We start from the raw sequence: 17,695 nt of genomic DNA, 5'->3' as shown, positions 1-17,695 counted from the left end.
TTTTATAGAGCTTGGAAGAACATCTGAAGTGTGCGATCGCACGGTCCATTCTGCCCGAGGCAGCCTTCATAAATAACGTTTATGCAGGCAGCTGGGGAAAGCTGTCAGGGCAGGAGCGCAGGCATTTCTGAAATGCAGCGTGAGGCCGGCACGGTGCCTCCTGGCTTTGCCTAGGTGTGGGGCAAAGCTGAGGCCACCCTGCTGCAGCGTGTGCTGGTGGTCCCTTGCTCCCAGGCAGCCCAAGGCTGAGGTGGGTGGGAAGAAATGCCCAGCACCTCTTCTCTGAAGTCCTTGAGGCATTTGGGAGCTCAAGACTGCATAAGGAAAATCTCAAATATTCTCTTGCTGGACAGGAATTCATGGCCTGAAACTGCTGATGTGAAGGGATTCTCCTCTCACACAGGAGCTCTGGTTCTGACGGGAAAGTCAAACCACATGCTTGCCCAACCAGCTTGGCTGAATCCAGTAGCCAAGTATGCCCCAGGGCTATAATTAGTGGCAGGTTTGCAGTTAGAGGATGTGGTTATACTTCAGTGGCGCAGCTGGCTTAAGTGGTTCCTGATGGCCAGCTACGTAGTCCTGGCCGGCGAAAGCACAGCCACACCGAAACGCAGGAAGATTTTGTTTGCTTGTTTTTAAAGTGACTCACGTCAGCGATGACATTCACTGTGCTGGCTCCTGCAGCGGCCGGGAGCGGAGCGTAGGTAACAGCAAAGTGGGTAGGAACTTCTGCCAGCTTTGCTGCTGAAGGAACCATATTGTTTAGCCATAACGTGAGGCTGAAGGAAAATGGTTGAGCCTACAAGATGTATGCCTGGCTGTTCGTTCTCATGCTTGATTTTAATTAATACTTGATTTTATACAAAATGGAACAGCTTCAGGGGGAGTTTGAGGTACAGCTGCTGTAGAGAGCCTTGAGCTGAAAGGGTAGCAGCTTACTTGGCACATAAGGGAGAGATGGAGGCTGGAGATGCTGCAAATCAGGCGCAGAAGGAAGGAGCTGAGCTAGGAGCCAACGTGCCATGGGTGGGTAGCCTATTTCTCAGGTCTTCTGGCCAGGTTAGGTGTCTCCCTGCCAGCTTGCCAACAGGCATGAGTTGTCTCCTCAGGGCACATTTGACACAGAAGGTCTCAGACATGCGATGGAAGCCCCACACGAGCACTTTGGCATCCCCTTGCAGCACAAGCCTATAGCCTGGGAAGATTTCCAGCCCGCACCGAACCCCTTGCAGCCGTGGGTATCGGGCCAGTAGTGCCAAGGCTGATGGTTGTTAACCAGCCTTAACATGCCGTCACTGCTCCATCATGTGAAGTCTAAGTCCTGGCTCTTCCATTGCAAACTAAAGCCTGTGTTGTAACAGGGAGCACGCTACGACACGAGCCCCTCTGTGGGGATGGAGCCCTCGGCAGCCAGGCAGATACCTGGTGAGCCATGGGAGTGTAGAGCTTGGCGCTATTGCTTTAGCATTGGTTCACATCCACCACTCCTACAGCTCCTCCTCCTCCTCCTCCTCCTCCCCCTTTCCTGGCCCCTGGTCCACCTGTCCTCCTTCTTTCCAAATTAAGCTTTTGCTTTACGTTTTCATCATCACACATGACAGGAAAACAGATTGCTGCAGCCGTATGTGAAGCCTCAGTTTATTTATTGCAGGTGTGAGCCCATAGCTCTCGGAAAGCTGCATTAAGTGTAGTCCATCACCAGAATACAATATATTTGTTCTGGAGCAATGATATCCGTAGCACATTTTTATGCACACAGCTTTTCTGATTTGTGAAGCACCTGCTCTAAAAATGCTCTTGTTATACAAGAACCTGTACCTCACATATGATCTGCAAAAAAGAGGATAATTTAGTGTAAAGATAATTTTGCTTGTGGCAGAACAAAGGGCACCACACCAATTCCCCAAAGAGGAAAAAAAAAAGGGTGAGAATATCAAACCCAGGCTGTATGGTATCATTGGCACAGATGAAGAGAAAACAAGTGAAGAACTAATGAAACAAATACAGGAGGCCCTGTATAAAACATCCCCTGGTATCAGCAGGAGTCCGAATGTTTTGTGCTTGGAAGCTCAGGAAATTCAGTCAAAACCACACTGTCATGACAAAGCTGTCTTTCACATGTGAGGAAACGAGTGAGCTATTTCTCTACTATCTGTATGTGCTAGACATCAGGTCCTTTGGGTCACCTGGAGAAACCACGTTGAGTTTGAGTAGAACAGCCACCCTCAGGCAAGGTCCCAGAGGGGATCTGCTCTCTACCAGAGGACCATAGCTCTTAAAGTTCATCCTGATGCCCGTGGTCATGATCAACACCCGTCTTCGTTTCCAGCAATCCCAGGGAGAATGCTGTTGGTGAAATGGGTCTCGATTCAGGAATGTGTTCCCTCCTGTACTTCTCAATGTAAGGTTTAGCCACCTCCCACACCTGCGAGACAAGAAATTGAAACAGCAGAGTCAGAGGTTAAAAAAAAAAGGTCAGGTCAGACATCAACGCGCAAGTTCAGGAAACCCTGTAGAAAAGTTATTGGGATGGAGGTGAGAATCACAGAGCTACACAGATACAGAGTGAGGTGCGGTGAAGAGCATCTGGATGGAGTTGACAGAGGATGGGAAAAGACACACCTCCAGGGGAACAAGGTGAAAGGACTCAAGTCAAAAACGTTGCGTCTTGTCTTGTTACCAGGTTAATGCTCTGTGTGCAATAGTTGGGAGAGGATCGCTGTCACTTGCTACAAAACCACTCGGTCATGAAGGGGCCGGGGAAGCAAAATGGCAGCTGGCATGGACAAAGAAAAAGGGGAAGGGACAGCAGCTGGGGTTTAAGGAAGAAAAGGAAAATGTTTTACAGCCTCCTTTGTCTCTCTTCCTGTGAGGGCTGCAAGGCAACCAAAAAAAAGCGGCGGGAGGGGGGATTTGCTTCTCCCATTTATTTACTTTCCTCAATTCTTCTGTTACTTGTATTTTACAAACAAATGAAATAGATAGATCCCATAGCTGGACAAACACTTGGCCCAGGTTAACGCATTTCACCACTGCTATTCCCTCATCCACATCTCCTTATTGCTTCCGGACCATGCCCAAGGGCCTCCAGGCTGAGGAAGCCTCCCTGCCCCAGGAATGAGGATGACCATCTGGAGAGACTACTGATTTCTCTGGACATCTGTGGGGTTATAGAACCCTGCCCTCAAACAATTTAAAGTTGGACCTATGTCTGGACCCTACCAGATTTGATAATGTAAGCTATTTATTACACAGGGCAAGTTTAGGAACCGATTTCTAAATCTATCCCACCAAAACTAGGGAAAACCAAATCTCAGAACATCTGGTGGGTTCGCCCCAGGCAGAGAAGTGCTTTTAGAGAGGCCATCTAGTGAACACGTGGAGGGGTATTTCCAAAGCAGAGGTGTAGCACGCTCCTCAGGACAGTCCTACAGCACGTTACGAAAAGTCAACACTTGCCTTCTGCTCCACGAGCAGCCTGTGAGCTGCTTCGATGTCTGGGGCCATGAAGCGATCCTTCATCCAGGGCCTATAACACGACACATTGTGAACATTGGCCAAACATTAACCACTGCCACTGGCAGCCGCTCTCCAGGCTGGGGGAGGCGTTTATCTGATCTTACCTCACAACGGAGCGCACAAGGTCGTAGACCTTCTCCAATGGGGTTGTCGTTCTCAGAGGGCGTAGGAATTCAATGCCCTGGCAGGCTGCGAGCAGTTCAATAGCCAGAACTAGAAAATCAGAACAGCAAACGATATTTTCGGCAGTTCTAGGTGAGGTTTCCCTTATAAAGCTATCCCTGGCGTTTGTTCTGGCCAATATAGAATCATAGAATTGTCTAGGCTGGAAGGGACCTTTAAGATCATCAAGTCCAACCATTAACCTAACAGTGCAAAACAACCACTAAACCTTGTCCCTAAGCACCATGTCTACCTGTCTTTTAAATACCTCCAGGGATGGTGACCCAGCCACTTCCCTGGGCAGCCTGTTCCAATATTTAATAACCCTTTCGGTGAAGAAATTTTTCTTAATATCCATCCTAAACCTCCCCTAGAGCAACTTGAGGCCATTTCCTCTTGTCTTACCGTTTGTTACTTGGGAGAAGAGACCGGCCCCCACCTCGCTACGACCTCCTTTCAGGTAGTTGTAGAGAGTGATAAGGTCTCCCCTCAGCCTCCTTTCCTCCAAACTAAGCAATCTCAGTTCCCTCAGCCACTTCTCATAAGACTTGTGCTCTAGGCTCAACACGATAGAGTTTCAGGCAATGTGAAAAGACTGGTGGATCCGCAGGCCCGAGAGAGAGAGCCCAGCAGCAGGACCATTATATGGATGGTGCTGGGCGCAGCATCCAGCATTTTAGCAAGCAGATTTTGGGTGCTGTGCCATCCAGACCTTTCAGTGTGCCAGGAACTCCTGGTCACCACAGTCTTAAATCCATAGGAATCTCCTCTAGGGTATCTTGAATACTCAAATTAATGGCCATCATCATAAATCAGAAAACCTCTTTAGGATTGTGAAGAAAGGGGCCTGAGCTATAAAAGAAAGTTCTGCCCACAAAGCTTGCAAGAGCCCACGTGAAAGCACCAGTAAAATTACAGAGCTTTGAAATACAGCCTTCTATCTGGAGAAGTTTGCACCATATCTGCCCACCTCACACCTGATCATTATTGGCATTAGTTCCTCATTTTCACAAGCCAATTCATCCAAGGAACTAAGTGAACCAACTGGATATAGGACAGACTGTTTCTGAGCATGTTGTTGAAACACACAGTTTCTCAAACTCATGTCTGCAGACAAAAAATGTATTTCTATAGAATGAACTCTTCAGAGCACTCAAATGTATAAACTTAAGCAGGCAAGCGAGTTTAGTATTTGTGTGCCCTGTATTACTGCGCTCTTCCACTAACAGCTGACATCTGCATCTAAGCACACCATCTGCCAAATAAATAAAGAAGTAAAGAAATAAAAAGCGAGAGAGTGATCTGTCCTTGTAAGCAAGAGAGGAAAGTTTTGCTGAGTGTCCTGCAGTAAGCAGCTTTGTTTCACAAGAAACACCGAGTGCTGGATTTACCTCATTTCTGTTAGAAAGATCCAAATGCTTGTAAAAGTACATACTTACTATAATATTCTTTAGATACTTCTTTCATATGCATTAACTCCTTTTTTTCTTAAAATATATCTAAAAAGTATGGCACTAATACTTTCATCTAGTTACATACACAAGGGGTCTGTCTGGAAATCAGCATTTTAATTTTACCTTGTTCCACGTGTTCAATAACTCTCAAAGCTTTCCTTGCAGCCCATCCTCCCATGGACACGTGATCCTCCGTAGCAGCACTGGTTGAGAGAGAATCCACAGAAGAGGGGTGGCACAAGGCTTTGTTCTCAGAAACTGCAAAAATCCAGTGCAATGAATATAGGACAGAATGGGCAAGAGGCACCAGAAGCAATGGCCAACCTGGAGCAAGGAACCTGTCCGCCACCTCGGGTGACAGCAGAGAATCCAGCTATCGCTCCTCTTTGGAGAATGCGTGCATGTTTTACCTGGACTGAGTGATTTGTAATAAACACCTTGAAAACTACCGTTGCCTCTGAAAACCGGAACAAATTTCAGTCTTTAAAAGCAAATATTAAAGAAATACAGAAAGACTGCTCAATCCTCCCCCACCTCTGGGGTTGGGCTGCTCTGGCTCAAAGGCCTGCTGGAAACTGAAGAAGAAAACGAGTGGACAGCATAACCGAAATACAAGCCTGCTCTTGCCTGTTACTTCAGGGCAACTCTTTGTGGAGAACATTGGTTCCCTCTGTTTTTGTCACAGATCCTGCTCCTAGCCTGGTTTCGAGAAGAGAACTAGAGATCGGCGTCTGGTCTCTTCCCATCGGAGCTGAGGCACTTGCAGAACTTGCTCCATGAAGATGCTGCGGGAGCACGGTACGAATCCTCTCCCACCCTCCTCGCCTCGCCACCAGGCTGCCCGCATCCAAACACCCCTGAGGGAGGGAGCGTTCCAGCTTTGAAAGCTGGGTGTTTGGGGAGTTTGGCTGCAGGGAGGGCTGTAGGCACCACCCAACAACAATTCAAGGTTGTTGAGACTTGTTCTTTAGAAGAGAAGAAAGGAAGTCAGCATTCACAGCGCTCTGGCTGCAGGCAGACCTTTTCCTTCTGAAGCCCAGCAGGACGCTGCCTAAGGCCCTCACCAAATTAAGAGCTGCAGAAAAGCAACAAGAGCAACAGAGAGGTGGTGACACCAATTGCAAATAGGCTGGAGTGACACGGTCCAGGGCCAGAGCCCAGCTGGCGCTTTCGGGCAGGTCCCAGAGAGGCTGCGTGTGGCTGCGGCAAACAGCTCGGTCTGGCGGGCACAGTGCTACCAGAGAAGAAGGGAGAGATGCATCCAGCAGCATTACAAAACATCTGCTTTTTTATTCTTTTTTTTCCCCCAGTTTTATCTATTAACCCTGGGAGTGAACAACACTAGCTGGTACGCAAACACCTTAGACACTGGCGGAGTGACTTTAAAAATACTAGTAGTACTGTGTTAAAAGAAAAAAAAAAAAAGCTCAAACTTCATTTTTAGATAAATTCCTGGCTGTTTTGACCAGAGGAAAGATGGTTTTAACCCACAGACTCCTGGTGTCAGCGCAGCGATGAGTTAGGAGGCAGGGCTGTCATTTTCATTGCCTGCAGCAGAGACCACGAACACCCCAGAATCTCTCGCTCCAGGTTGCAGAAGTGAGCTGCAAAACCTGAAGCCAAGCAACAGCTAGGGCCTGGAGCCATCCTAAACTCTGCCCAGCCAAAAGGAAAAGTTTCCAGCCTCTGAACAAGGGGATGAGCACTTCAGCTCCTTTTCCAGCCCCACTTCCCAAAATGGCCTCTAGGTAAGGTTCCTTTATTACATTGATTTAGTTCATTGATTGTTTTTCTGCAGGATGTTTATCTACACACTTATCTGACATCCTCTCCTCCTTTGCCTGTTTGTATCTTTTATAATTTACCCTCTACTCATAGCACGTTTATTTTTATGTTGGCTCCTGCTTTCCTGAACCTTTGAGCTGTCATATCCCAGCGGCCAGCAGGCTTCTTGTTGCCTTAGTCATGAGCACTAGAGGAAAAATGTACTAACGCTTATTTTTAGCGTGCTCCTCCAATAATCAGCCCTGGGAACTCCGGTCTCCTGAGGACTGTGAAGTCTGATATTGATGTACAGACCTGGCCGCCAAACAGAGACATCGAGTACTAAGGGTATCAGGCCCATCTTTGAGACAAGTGGCGTCCCCGTGATAGTGGGGAGTAGAGGTATCCCCTGCTTACAAACCGTAACTATTCAAGCAGAGGTTCCAGGTTCAGCAGAGGGGCTCAGACAGATGTATGTTTGTTGCCTGCACTGTTTGCTGTTAATTACAGCCCTATCTGAGCTGCTTTGCCGACTCCTGGGGACGCAGCTGTCACTGATTTCAGCCAGAGCTCTTACGTTGGTGGCTGTAAATCAGAGCACTCCCTGCCAATCCCCCAAAGATGCAAGCAGGCAAGCATTCCCACCACAGTCCACCTACAGGTTTGCATGCTCGGAGCACTAAACATGCCCATGGATCAGTGCAGAATAAAGAATCCCGAGCTGAAATAATTGCAGCTGCTCTCAACGCTCAAACTTTTCAGCCAGGCAGCACAAAGCACGTGGAGAAGAGATGGCAAACAGGAGTGAGATCCCTTTGTATATACTACCACCTTACAACTGCTTCGATAAAAATTGGTCTTTTTAGCTTGCTCTCCTGATGATATTGCTCAAGGACTCACCCAGGGCAGCTGCTGTGCAGTGGGCAATCATGAAGCCAGAGTTCAGGCCTCCTTCAGTGACCAAAAATGCAGGCAGCTCGCTGAGCGAGGGGTTGCAGAGCCTCTCAATTCTCCTTTCGCTAATTGCAGCGAGTTCGTGCACACCGATTGCCAAATAGTCTAGAGCCTATAAAAGATCACATTAAACCAGATGACAGAAACAAACAAACAAAAAAACTGCAAAAAGACACTGATTTCTTTTTTTTTTTTTCTTTCTCCAAACACTTAGTTACCTTTGCAGGATATTCACCATGAAAATTTCCCCCAGAAATGGTCTCTGCTCTTTCAGCAAACACCATCTTTAAGGAGAAGTTAAGGCCCAAACATGAGTGAAATACAGTTTACATGACAGCTAATCTGTCAGTAATCAGAAGGAATGTTTGTGCTGATAGGTTTTTATTTGCAAGCACCTCATGTTACATCTACATGTTCACTTCTCAGAAAATGAAGACCCCATCTCAGTTCTCCTATTTTTTTCAGGTAGACTACATAAAACGAGGTCTGCCTTTGGGGATGGGGAGGGGTGTTAAAGAAACACGCGTGTTTGGATCCTAGCGTGGTTTCTCAGTTCCTTGGTAGATTTTCTCCACGGCAGATACAATTTTAGACAGGTTACAAGCAATAATGCTTATCTGCTATGGAAGTGTCTACACACAGCGTCTTTACACTGCAGAGGGGAATCCAGCCTTGCTCAATGCCAATGCAAGAACTGTGCGCAGAGTTTACCAGGCTGAGCCATGACAAGGCTTTACCAGCCACACACATTTTGTCTGTCTTCCCTGGACACAAATCTCGCTCTATAGTGCAGGTTTCACTCATGCTGCATCAACAGCTGTCTCATATGACAAGTCACCATCCGTTTATGTCCATTTGGTTGCCAAGACCAATCTATCTACATATTCAATATAAGCATATAGAATCTCATCTAGGAAACATTTAACATCTGCTAAACTGCATGCACACGTGGTTTCCTTGCCCAGACACACGCTTGCAAACACCAATGCAGACATGGAGAAAAGAAGAGAGGTTGCTATTGCAACCAATGGTAGTTATTGATTGAAACCAGTTATGACTTTTTTGCCTCCTATGCAAATAATTATAGAGAAGAAAAGGATAAAAAAGGCCAAGCAAAATTTTACATAGAAATAAAGTAACAAAAAAGATACAGGGTTGTCCGTGGCACTATTGATTTCAGTCGTCATGATGTCCTTCACAAAAGCAATTGTGTCATTTACAATTCCGTGGACCTAGAACAAAAGACGTTAGCCCCCTGAGATCAGTATCCACACTTAGTTCATCTTCAGGGTGCTGACTGAGCTGCAAGCACCCTCTTTCCCATCATCTCTGTCTCTACATCCGCACACGAAGGTGGTCTTGTATTTGCTCTTCAAATCAGGAGCATCACTGTGGGACACCGCCCATCCTAGACTCCCAAAAGACTGTGTTTACTATTATTATGACAGTATTGCTAAAAGGGAAATCCGAATGTGTCATTCTTTACTTGCTTGTGTTGATTTACCCTAAATGGAAGATAAGGTACTTATTGAGTGGCAGAAGTGTTATTAGGAGAGAAGTAACCTCACAAATCCCCCACAGAAAACAAAACCTCTCATTAATTAACTTTCATTATTTCCTCTGATTTAATAGCTTTGCTCATGTTAAAACCCACGGGGTTGAATTCTTCCAGTATGTTAGAGATACTACAGGTAGATGAACAACCTACGGCTCTGGCTCCTTCTGGAAACACCTTTCCCCAGGCCATGGGTCTTAGCATCAATGCAGAATAAATGCCCTACAAAGCCTGCTGAAGTAGAAACCGGCACCTCCCTCCTGCTTCCGACACTTGGCCTCTTTCGGATCCGAACACAGCTTTGTTAGTCTGCCTGATGGGTGGGTGCAGGGGATCAGTGAATTACATGTCTCCATTAATACTAACTTTGAACTGAGGGAGAAGCAAGGTAAAACCACTTCTTCTAATGGAATCAGACAACACAAAGTTGACAGTATTTCTGATGTGGGAACTTCATCATCATTTTTTTGAGTGCTATGAAAGGAAATAAAAGTCAGTTTTTACCTGAGGGCAGCAGCGCATCGTGTACGCGTCCTGAACTCGGTCACAAAATCTGTGGCTCTCTAGAAGGAAGAAGGGAGGAAAACACCAAATATTCCTCACACAAAAGCATATGGGCTACTGCTGAAAGACCCAGCCTGTCCTGGTAACGCGAGAGGGTGAAGGTCAAGATTGTTCACCTGCTATTTCTGATGGATGATGGTCAGAATCTAGAAGAGACCTGAATCGAAATGCCACCTCAGCTTGCCCTCGATGTGGGCGCACAGCGTGGATATCTAGTAAAACAAGTTAGACTGTTAGGTTTTGCTTCTCTTGTCAACAGCTGTTAAGCAAACAGACAGGAAAGGCCCAGTACCCACCAGTGTCAAAGGCCCTTGTTGTGCCCTTCAAGACTTCCAGTGTAAGGGCAGCGATTATGTCAGCTTGTCTAGCAATTGCACCGGCTCTTTCAACTGCTTCACATCCCAGCGAAGTGATCATTTGTGTCCCGTTGATGAGGGCCAGACCCTTCAAAGAGAGAGCAGATGTTAAGCAAATTCATTCCCCACCTCTGTGATAATTCTCCTTCTCATATGAATGAGGTAAAGACCTTTGCTCAGCTTCCTGGGATTGTCCTGAAATCATAAAATGCTTGACTGGGCATCTTTGCTACATAAATTGTCAATGGTCATGACCCTACTAAGTCATTATACACACCCTTGGAAATCCAGTAGTTCCAAGCAAGAGGTTTATGTCATGTTACTTCCAGATTAAGCAAAAAAAGTACAGGAAATCTCTGTTCTTCTCCAGTTCTTTGGAAGTGGAATGCTTTTTTTATTAATGTCTTCATAAGTTATTAGTTAAATCAAAGAAGCTATGAGCATGGGCGGGTGCAAAACCCCATCATGGGAAGCAGAGAATTAAAACAGAATTACAAGTTATAACTGCTTTAAAAGACTTGTTGAGTTCAGTTAAAACTAGCTTCAAGTTTGTTCTAAACAAACATGAGGTCCATGGGAGCCTTCCATTTGCCTGGATTTGCCTTCTTGGTCCTGGTGCTGTTTTTCAGCTCCTGAGGCCCCTTATTGGAGCCCTCAAATCTGTTGTGCTCCCACATAAATGTTAATACTTGGAGTGAGAGTCATCTCACCTAGTTTTAATGATCTAGAATTCAGATACCTGGTTCAAATCAGTCATCTGAGCTCCTGTTATGGTCAAAGGGTAGATAGGTACCTTGAGAGGGCTTCTTAGACAGTTGTTTCAGGATGCTATAAAGTGTTTTCTGAAGATGACCACAGAGCCAATTTAAGCATCAAGGTTGGGTCTGACATTTCAAGTCAGGTAGGGTGACACTAGGAGAGGTGAATCCCATGCCTGAAAATACTTCATTAATATCATTCTGGAGCTTGATTTAATATGCCTGTTAATTAATTTCAGGCTTAAATCGTAAGTATAAAGCATTCACAAAGCATTCACTATGCTTGTTTTCATCAGCTGGCATCATTATACTTTATTACCTCTTTTGGTTTCAAGGTAATTGGTCTCAGACCGTGGGCTTCCAGGACCTGTGAAGGAGTTTAATGACAAGGTAATTAATGAAAAAAGTTTTTTGGCAACTCAACCACCAAAACTTTTAGATCTTAAATGTTTCTATAAATAAAAATATTAACAAATTCCTCAAGCGAAAGGAGAAAAAGAGCTTTATAGCAGAACCACTTAAAATATTTTTTTGTGCTGGGCTAAAGAAAGGACAGCACTTGGGGGCTTCCAAACTAGCACTTCTTTTCCCAGTGCCAGTAAAAGAAGGCAGTAGGAGCGCTGAAGTGAAATACTGTCACAGCCCATTAACATCTACCATGTATTAGCTGATGGGCGAGAATAACAGGAGAGAAGGCTGGAAACATCCTGGGAAGGTGGTTCTGCCTACGCCCTGCCTCGTAGCAAGTTTGGCTTCGCATAAACTATTCCTTCATAAATGATTCCCCAACCCTTTCTATAGAAAATCTCCAATGACAGGAAGAGTCCTACTGAGTTTATTCTATACGCGTCTATTCCACAGGGCAATCGCTCTTGTGGGAAATGGAGGAAAGCTATAACCTTGACTCTGATTAGAGTCCTCTCAGCCTTTCCAACTGAAGAGGTAACACATCTCAGAGGTGTTCAACTATAATTTCTCGTCCTGAAGGTCCACAACAGACTGGCCTGCTTCTCATCTACTCCTCTCCCTGTGTAGTTCTCAGTACCTCTCCAGCCTACAGTGACGGTACAGCTATCAATCCATGAATAAATCCGGTGTTCAAATATTCGAATCTGGTGTTCAAATATTTGAATGTACGAGAGAGAGGTGTAGCAGAACCTACCATGAAAGGGAGTAGGGAGGGGCCAGACTTGGACATTTTCAGCACTAGATCAATCTGCTGATGTATTAGTGACAGAATAACAATTAATTAAAAAATAATTCCATTGTACAGCTTCCATCTTTTAACAGAGGATGCTATAAAGGTTCCCTGTAACACTAGTTAATCTATCAAAAATGAGATGTCCAAACCTGTGTGTTCACTTAACGCCATTATAAAATCAGTAGAAATTTTAGTGATAAGGTCCTGCCTCCAGTAAATCTCCAGTTACTCTCAGCATTTGAAGTTTTGAATTTGAGAGGTGCTCGTGTGTTTGTTGGAACAGTGTTGATGTTTATGGAGCTGAAGATGTAGGAACAGTTCTTTCAAAGCTGATAACACATCCTGTCCCTCTCTCCAGGTCCCAACTGATGTCACCGCAGTTTCTTGTATTGCAATACTATGACATGATATTTCTTTAGGACTTAATAACATGCTGCATGTTCACATCTGCTCCGGTGACATGTGAATCAGTTATTCCATTCTCATGGATCCACCTTCCTCAAGGCAGAGGATGAGTTGCTAAAGGCAACCTAGTCCCAATTCAAGCCGGTACAAAAAATCCGAAGACTCTTACCTGTTATTAACCTGAGCAAAAGCTGTCTTTCTCTCAAAGCTACATGCAGTTTGGCAAATGAGCCAGCAAGCAGAAAAAAAACCCAACCAATCAATCAGCTGCATGAGTCTTACATATTTAGCATAAGCCCAGCCACTCTTCGGGGACCACATCTTTCCCTCTCCAATTAATCCCAGAGCAAGATGAGAGAGGGGGGCCAAGTCGCCGCTGGCTCCAACTGTCCCTTTCTCAGGGATATAAGGAAGGCAGGACGCTAGAAAGAAAAGAAAAACCATCATGTTAGAGCTTCCCCTCGATATGCTCCTTGGAAAACAAGAGAAACCAGCCCATGAATGCGGCCACAGTAACACCCTTGCAGCCATGGTCAATGGCACCAACAGGACTGCTCTCATTGCAGACTGGGATTTGGCCCTGCTTGCAGGCTCGCGACAGTTCATAAAGGAATCAGCTCCCTGCTGCATTTAGTTCTGGACTGGGGGATCACAGCCTAGGGTGATTGCATCTACAGCCACACGCTGGGTGACTCCTACAAACAATCTTTGAGCCCTCTTCCGCCCCACCCCAGCCCTCCGAGCACTGAACGTGTGGAAATGAAGGAACAGAGCCCAAGGAACTGAGGAAAAAGCAGGGAAGAGACCAGTCTGCTTCGCTTCTTTTGCAGAGCTAAACACTGAATTGCGGCTCCTTCACCTGCTGTGGGAGAAGGGGGGAGGAGAAAAAGGAGGAAGAGTATTGTGCAGCAGAGGGCAACACTGTGCAGAGAGAGAAGGTGCTCGTTGGTCATCACAGCCACTCTGGCATGCCTCACCGGAGGGACCGTTAATGGATACCAGCTAATGAACAGCACAGCCACCCCTTTGGGTGCCCTGCTGCAGCGTCCAGCAAGGCCACCCAGCTTTAAATGATTTGATAGCAGTGGCCACGTGAGCTGGCGACCGGCCGTCTGCTTCTGCGCGGCTGCCTTGTAGCCCTTGCTCATGAACACCTGTGTAGGTCTCAGGGGGTCTGCTCACAAGAACAGGTGCTGCTCAAGTGGGTCTGCTTGACGAACACCAACATGTGCAGTTTTCTACATGGTAGAAATACCAAAAATCCAAATGCCAAAAGATGGTGGCACATGCGACAGGACAAAAGTTAGAGACTTGAATCTTGGCAGCAGAGCTCACCCAGAGTCAGCCATGCTCTCAGTCAAGCTTAGCCTTGAACTAATTACTTGACCTCTCAGGGGCTCATTTCCTAAACTTGGACCTGTTGCATCCCTTTCTCTCAGCCTTTTCTGTCGCTCCTGCTCACACCCCATGTTCTTCAACAGAGGAACCGTCTCTAATCATGGTCTTCTACAGGACCGGTCGCAGCTGAGTTTTGTTCCTGATCTCTCACAACTACCAAGTCAAAAGACCAACATCCATAGCTTGATGCTCTGGGCTACACCCTTTAACGAAACAGTTAAAGGAAAAAAAAAAAGGGTAAATGGAGATTTTCTTTAAGCATCTTTTTACCATTAAAGGCTTCAATGACTTGCTGGAGCGTTTCTAGGGATATTCCACTGTATCCTTTTGCTAGGACATTGATTCTCAGCGCCAACAGCATGCGAGACCTCTCTGGGCTCAAAGGTTTCCCCACACCTGAAAGAGGAACCCTCTCGGTTACCAGCCCGCTACCAACAGCGGCAGAAAAGGGAAAACGCCAAGTGAGTTCTCATTACCTGCAGAATGTGAACGAACCAAGTTCACTTGAAGCTCCCTATGGAAAAAAAAAAAAAAAAACCAAAATATGCAAAACTCTAAATAAGTCTTGTCAGGTTTTATTTTGCACAAAGCAAAGAGAACTACCGAAGCAGCCCTCTCATCTAACGACGGACTGTAAATGTAGAGAGTCAACTGCTCCCTCCTCTTCCTTTCCTGAGAGGAAGGAAAGGAAAGGATGGGAAAAGCCGCACACGCAACTTACATCAGCTTGCTGTTTGGGATGACAGTCCTGGCAAACTTCCCAAACCCTGTGGTGATTCCATAAACAACTGGAAGAAACGTACACTGCTGGTTAAGTAGGGGATAAACTCGATAAGGTTCTCTAAGCGATTAATAGTTCGAGGTAAAAATATTTACCCGTCTGTTCCTTTACAATCCTTTCAATCACTTCTCGCGATTGTTTGACTTTAGTTTCAGCTTCAGGTGTGAGCTACAACATAGTTTAAACATAAGTTTATCTGTCATTATTTAAGTTTAAGTGTAGGAAGATAAACATGTAATTCTTAGCTGTGTTTGTTCAGGATCTTTACCTTTATCTTGTAGAGCCCCTTTCCTAAATTGACCAAGTCCTCCGTTGTTAAGCTGTTGCCATCCAAAGAAATATACTACACAAAAAAACCACTTTTTAGTTTGGGATACGTATACATATATAGTTGCTTAATAATTAGAATTAAAAAAAACCAACACAGTCAAAACTCAGAGTGACAGGAAGCTTGCTCACACTCATTCTTAAGACAGGAACTCGCTAACAAAAACACAATAAACACATTATAATTTAGATCCCTGGACCCAGCCAGTCTAACAGCCCCTGCTCTTGTGAATGCCGCAGTGGATCAACTCTCGGCCCGTTCTGGGGAACGGCAGGATTTGTGACCGAGTTGTAAAATCATTGGCGATTCCTACCTGTTCCGGTTCTCGGTATTTGCTGTATCTGAAAGTTCTGTAAAGGAAAATAAAGGGCAGACAGGATTTCACAGGGAGTGACCATTCGATTACAGCTGGCAATGTGTTTTAAGAATGAAGGAACACTAAAAGAACAGGGAAATGTAGGAAATTATACATCTGCAACTATAAAAAAATGTTCAGAGAATGCTCAAAAAAAGGATACAAATGAACTCCTTCTGGCTGAGATGGTATGAAATCTGGAGACATTATATCTCCTTCTATAACTAGAAGAAATAAGTAAATAAACATGAACAGGATTAAATTGCATTCTACATATATATTTGCTGTTCATTGCAATACACACCAGTAAGAATTCTAATTTGCAGTTATCAGCTTCAAATATATTTGTATGCTTCTAGGAAAATAACAAGAGACCATGTAGCTTATTTAAGGTATGCTAAAGGCAAAGGAGCCACCCAAGCCTTAGACACATGCTCCATATCCCATACAATCGTTTAACATATATATCATATACAAATGATGTATATAGAACCCTGTAACTTCTATGCCTCATATAGTTCTACACTTGAAAAACTAAGGGTGCATTTTGGTATTTTGCCATAAAAATGGCAGACACTGTCTCAGATGCAGTTTTGGATAAACTAAACAAGATTTTGCTGACTCAGATGCCAACATGGTGACTCTGTGACGCGTTGCTAAAGGTTTTGCTTACCGACTTCGACAAATTCATTGTCCTCCAGAGCATCCTCCACCGTATCGTCAAGATCCAGCAAGCCAAGTCCCTTGCACCTTCGAATGTAAAATTTTACTTCTTCCACCGAGGCAAATCCCCCGTTGTCGGGTTTGTTTTTCATGTAGCGTCTCACGGCCTCCTTCCCCAGCCACCTGATTGTGTTCGTCGGGTTTAGGCAGGGCACTGCCAGCCATTCTCCTCGCACGTGCACCGTGTATCTCGGCATGCTTTCTCTCCAAAACTGTCCCTTGACCGAGAAGGGCTGCAGCCTGCAGCCGTCTTACATCTACCACGCGATGGCCTGAAGAGCGTCAGTCTAGCTGGAGTCCAGTGTCGCAATCAGATAGAGGCAAAAATCCACCCCCCAAATCCCCACCTTTGTAAATAAGCGAGATCGATGTATCTAGGTGACTTCATCCAATCAAACCAAACCCAGGGAGCACACCCTTTTCAGAGAAAGGCGGAAAAAACCCACCTATGACCACAGGATTTTTTGGTTTTTTTTTTCCAGCGATCACATCAGGAGGAGAGAAATGAAAATCTGGGAGCTGGAGTTTATGTAGCCAAAATAGATAAATAAATCAGACTAAACTGGAATGCAACCATTCTAAAAACTTAAGGGTTTACCAAAAGTTAACAGAGTTGTCACCTGGCAGTACATCCCACCAATGAAAACCCCCATGAGGGACAGGGCTGGGAGAGAGTCACCCCGTTATTGGGGGTTCGCCATGGCTGCCAGGATTGAGAGGAGACTGGATTACACCCAAACACCTCTGCCCAGGGCAGGCAGCAAGCCTGCTTTGCTCAGTCCAAACCGAAATTATAGAACATCATTTTGTATCATAGGGAAGGGGATTAACGAGTTTCCCTCCATTACCCTTTCGTTTATGCTCTGGAAGATGCTGCCACAGCAGGTAGCATGAATTTTAGGCCACGCCTGCGACTACGGAGCCTGGTGCTGCTCCACCATGGCTGCTTTTGCCGGCAGATGCAAAGCAGAAAAGATATGGAGAAATACCTGTTAAGATGGTGCCAAAATAAAGTTTAGCAATGACCATGTCAACACAGAAGAGGAAAATACCTTTGTCTTTAAATACAACACAATGACAACACTTGTAGTCCATGCTACCCACAAAAGCATTCCCAGGCAAAGGGAATACTATAAGGTGCACCTGCCTGGGGTGAATTATTGTAGGGAATTTTACCTCGAGACCCATGGGTGGAAGTCTCTATGTGGGGCACATTGCCCCGGCAGAGCAGGACAATGCCAGCGAAAGCCGTGCTTCCCACTATTTTATTTGTTTTCTGGCTCTGACAGCAAGAAATCCAGATTAGCTGGCAGCATGAACTCCAACTGCCAAATCACTGTGTACGATATGTGGGCTTTTACAACAAAACGTTACCCCAAAATGAGTTAACACATAACATTTCTAAAACAAAGAACAGG

General features: G+C 45.4%; 1 protein-coding gene across 1 annotated transcript; it reads right to left on the bottom strand.

Annotated features, from left to right (window-relative positions):
- Positions 1–1,601: 1,601 nt before the first annotated feature.
- Positions 1,602–16,589, bottom strand: HAL (histidine ammonia-lyase). The gene is made up of 20 exons (XM_063322763.1): positions 16,228–16,589; positions 15,718–15,778; positions 15,513–15,540; positions 15,140–15,214; positions 14,967–15,039; positions 14,812–14,878; positions 14,567–14,604; positions 14,361–14,486; positions 12,975–13,114; positions 11,406–11,453; positions 10,269–10,416; positions 10,089–10,184; positions 9,913–9,971; positions 9,005–9,085; positions 8,072–8,137; positions 7,800–7,965; positions 5,259–5,393; positions 3,624–3,732; positions 3,460–3,529; positions 1,602–2,425 (listed from the first exon to the last, which is right to left on the bottom strand). The coding sequence occupies exons 1-20, from the start codon at positions 16,472–16,474 to the stop codon at positions 2,276–2,278; spliced, it is 1,983 nt and encodes a 660-aa protein (XP_063178833.1). The 5' UTR covers positions 16,475–16,589; the 3' UTR covers positions 1,602–2,275.
- Positions 16,590–17,695: the final 1,106 nt, after the last annotated feature.

The sequence above is a fragment of the Chroicocephalus ridibundus genome, chromosome 1 (assembly GCF_963924245.1).
Source record: "Chroicocephalus ridibundus chromosome 1, bChrRid1.1, whole genome shotgun sequence".
In the NCBI taxonomy this organism is placed as follows: Eukaryota; Metazoa; Chordata; class Aves; order Charadriiformes; family Laridae; genus Chroicocephalus; species Chroicocephalus ridibundus.
Note: the sequence above shows the minus strand (reverse complement) of the source record. Positions and strands in the feature narration are given on the sequence as shown.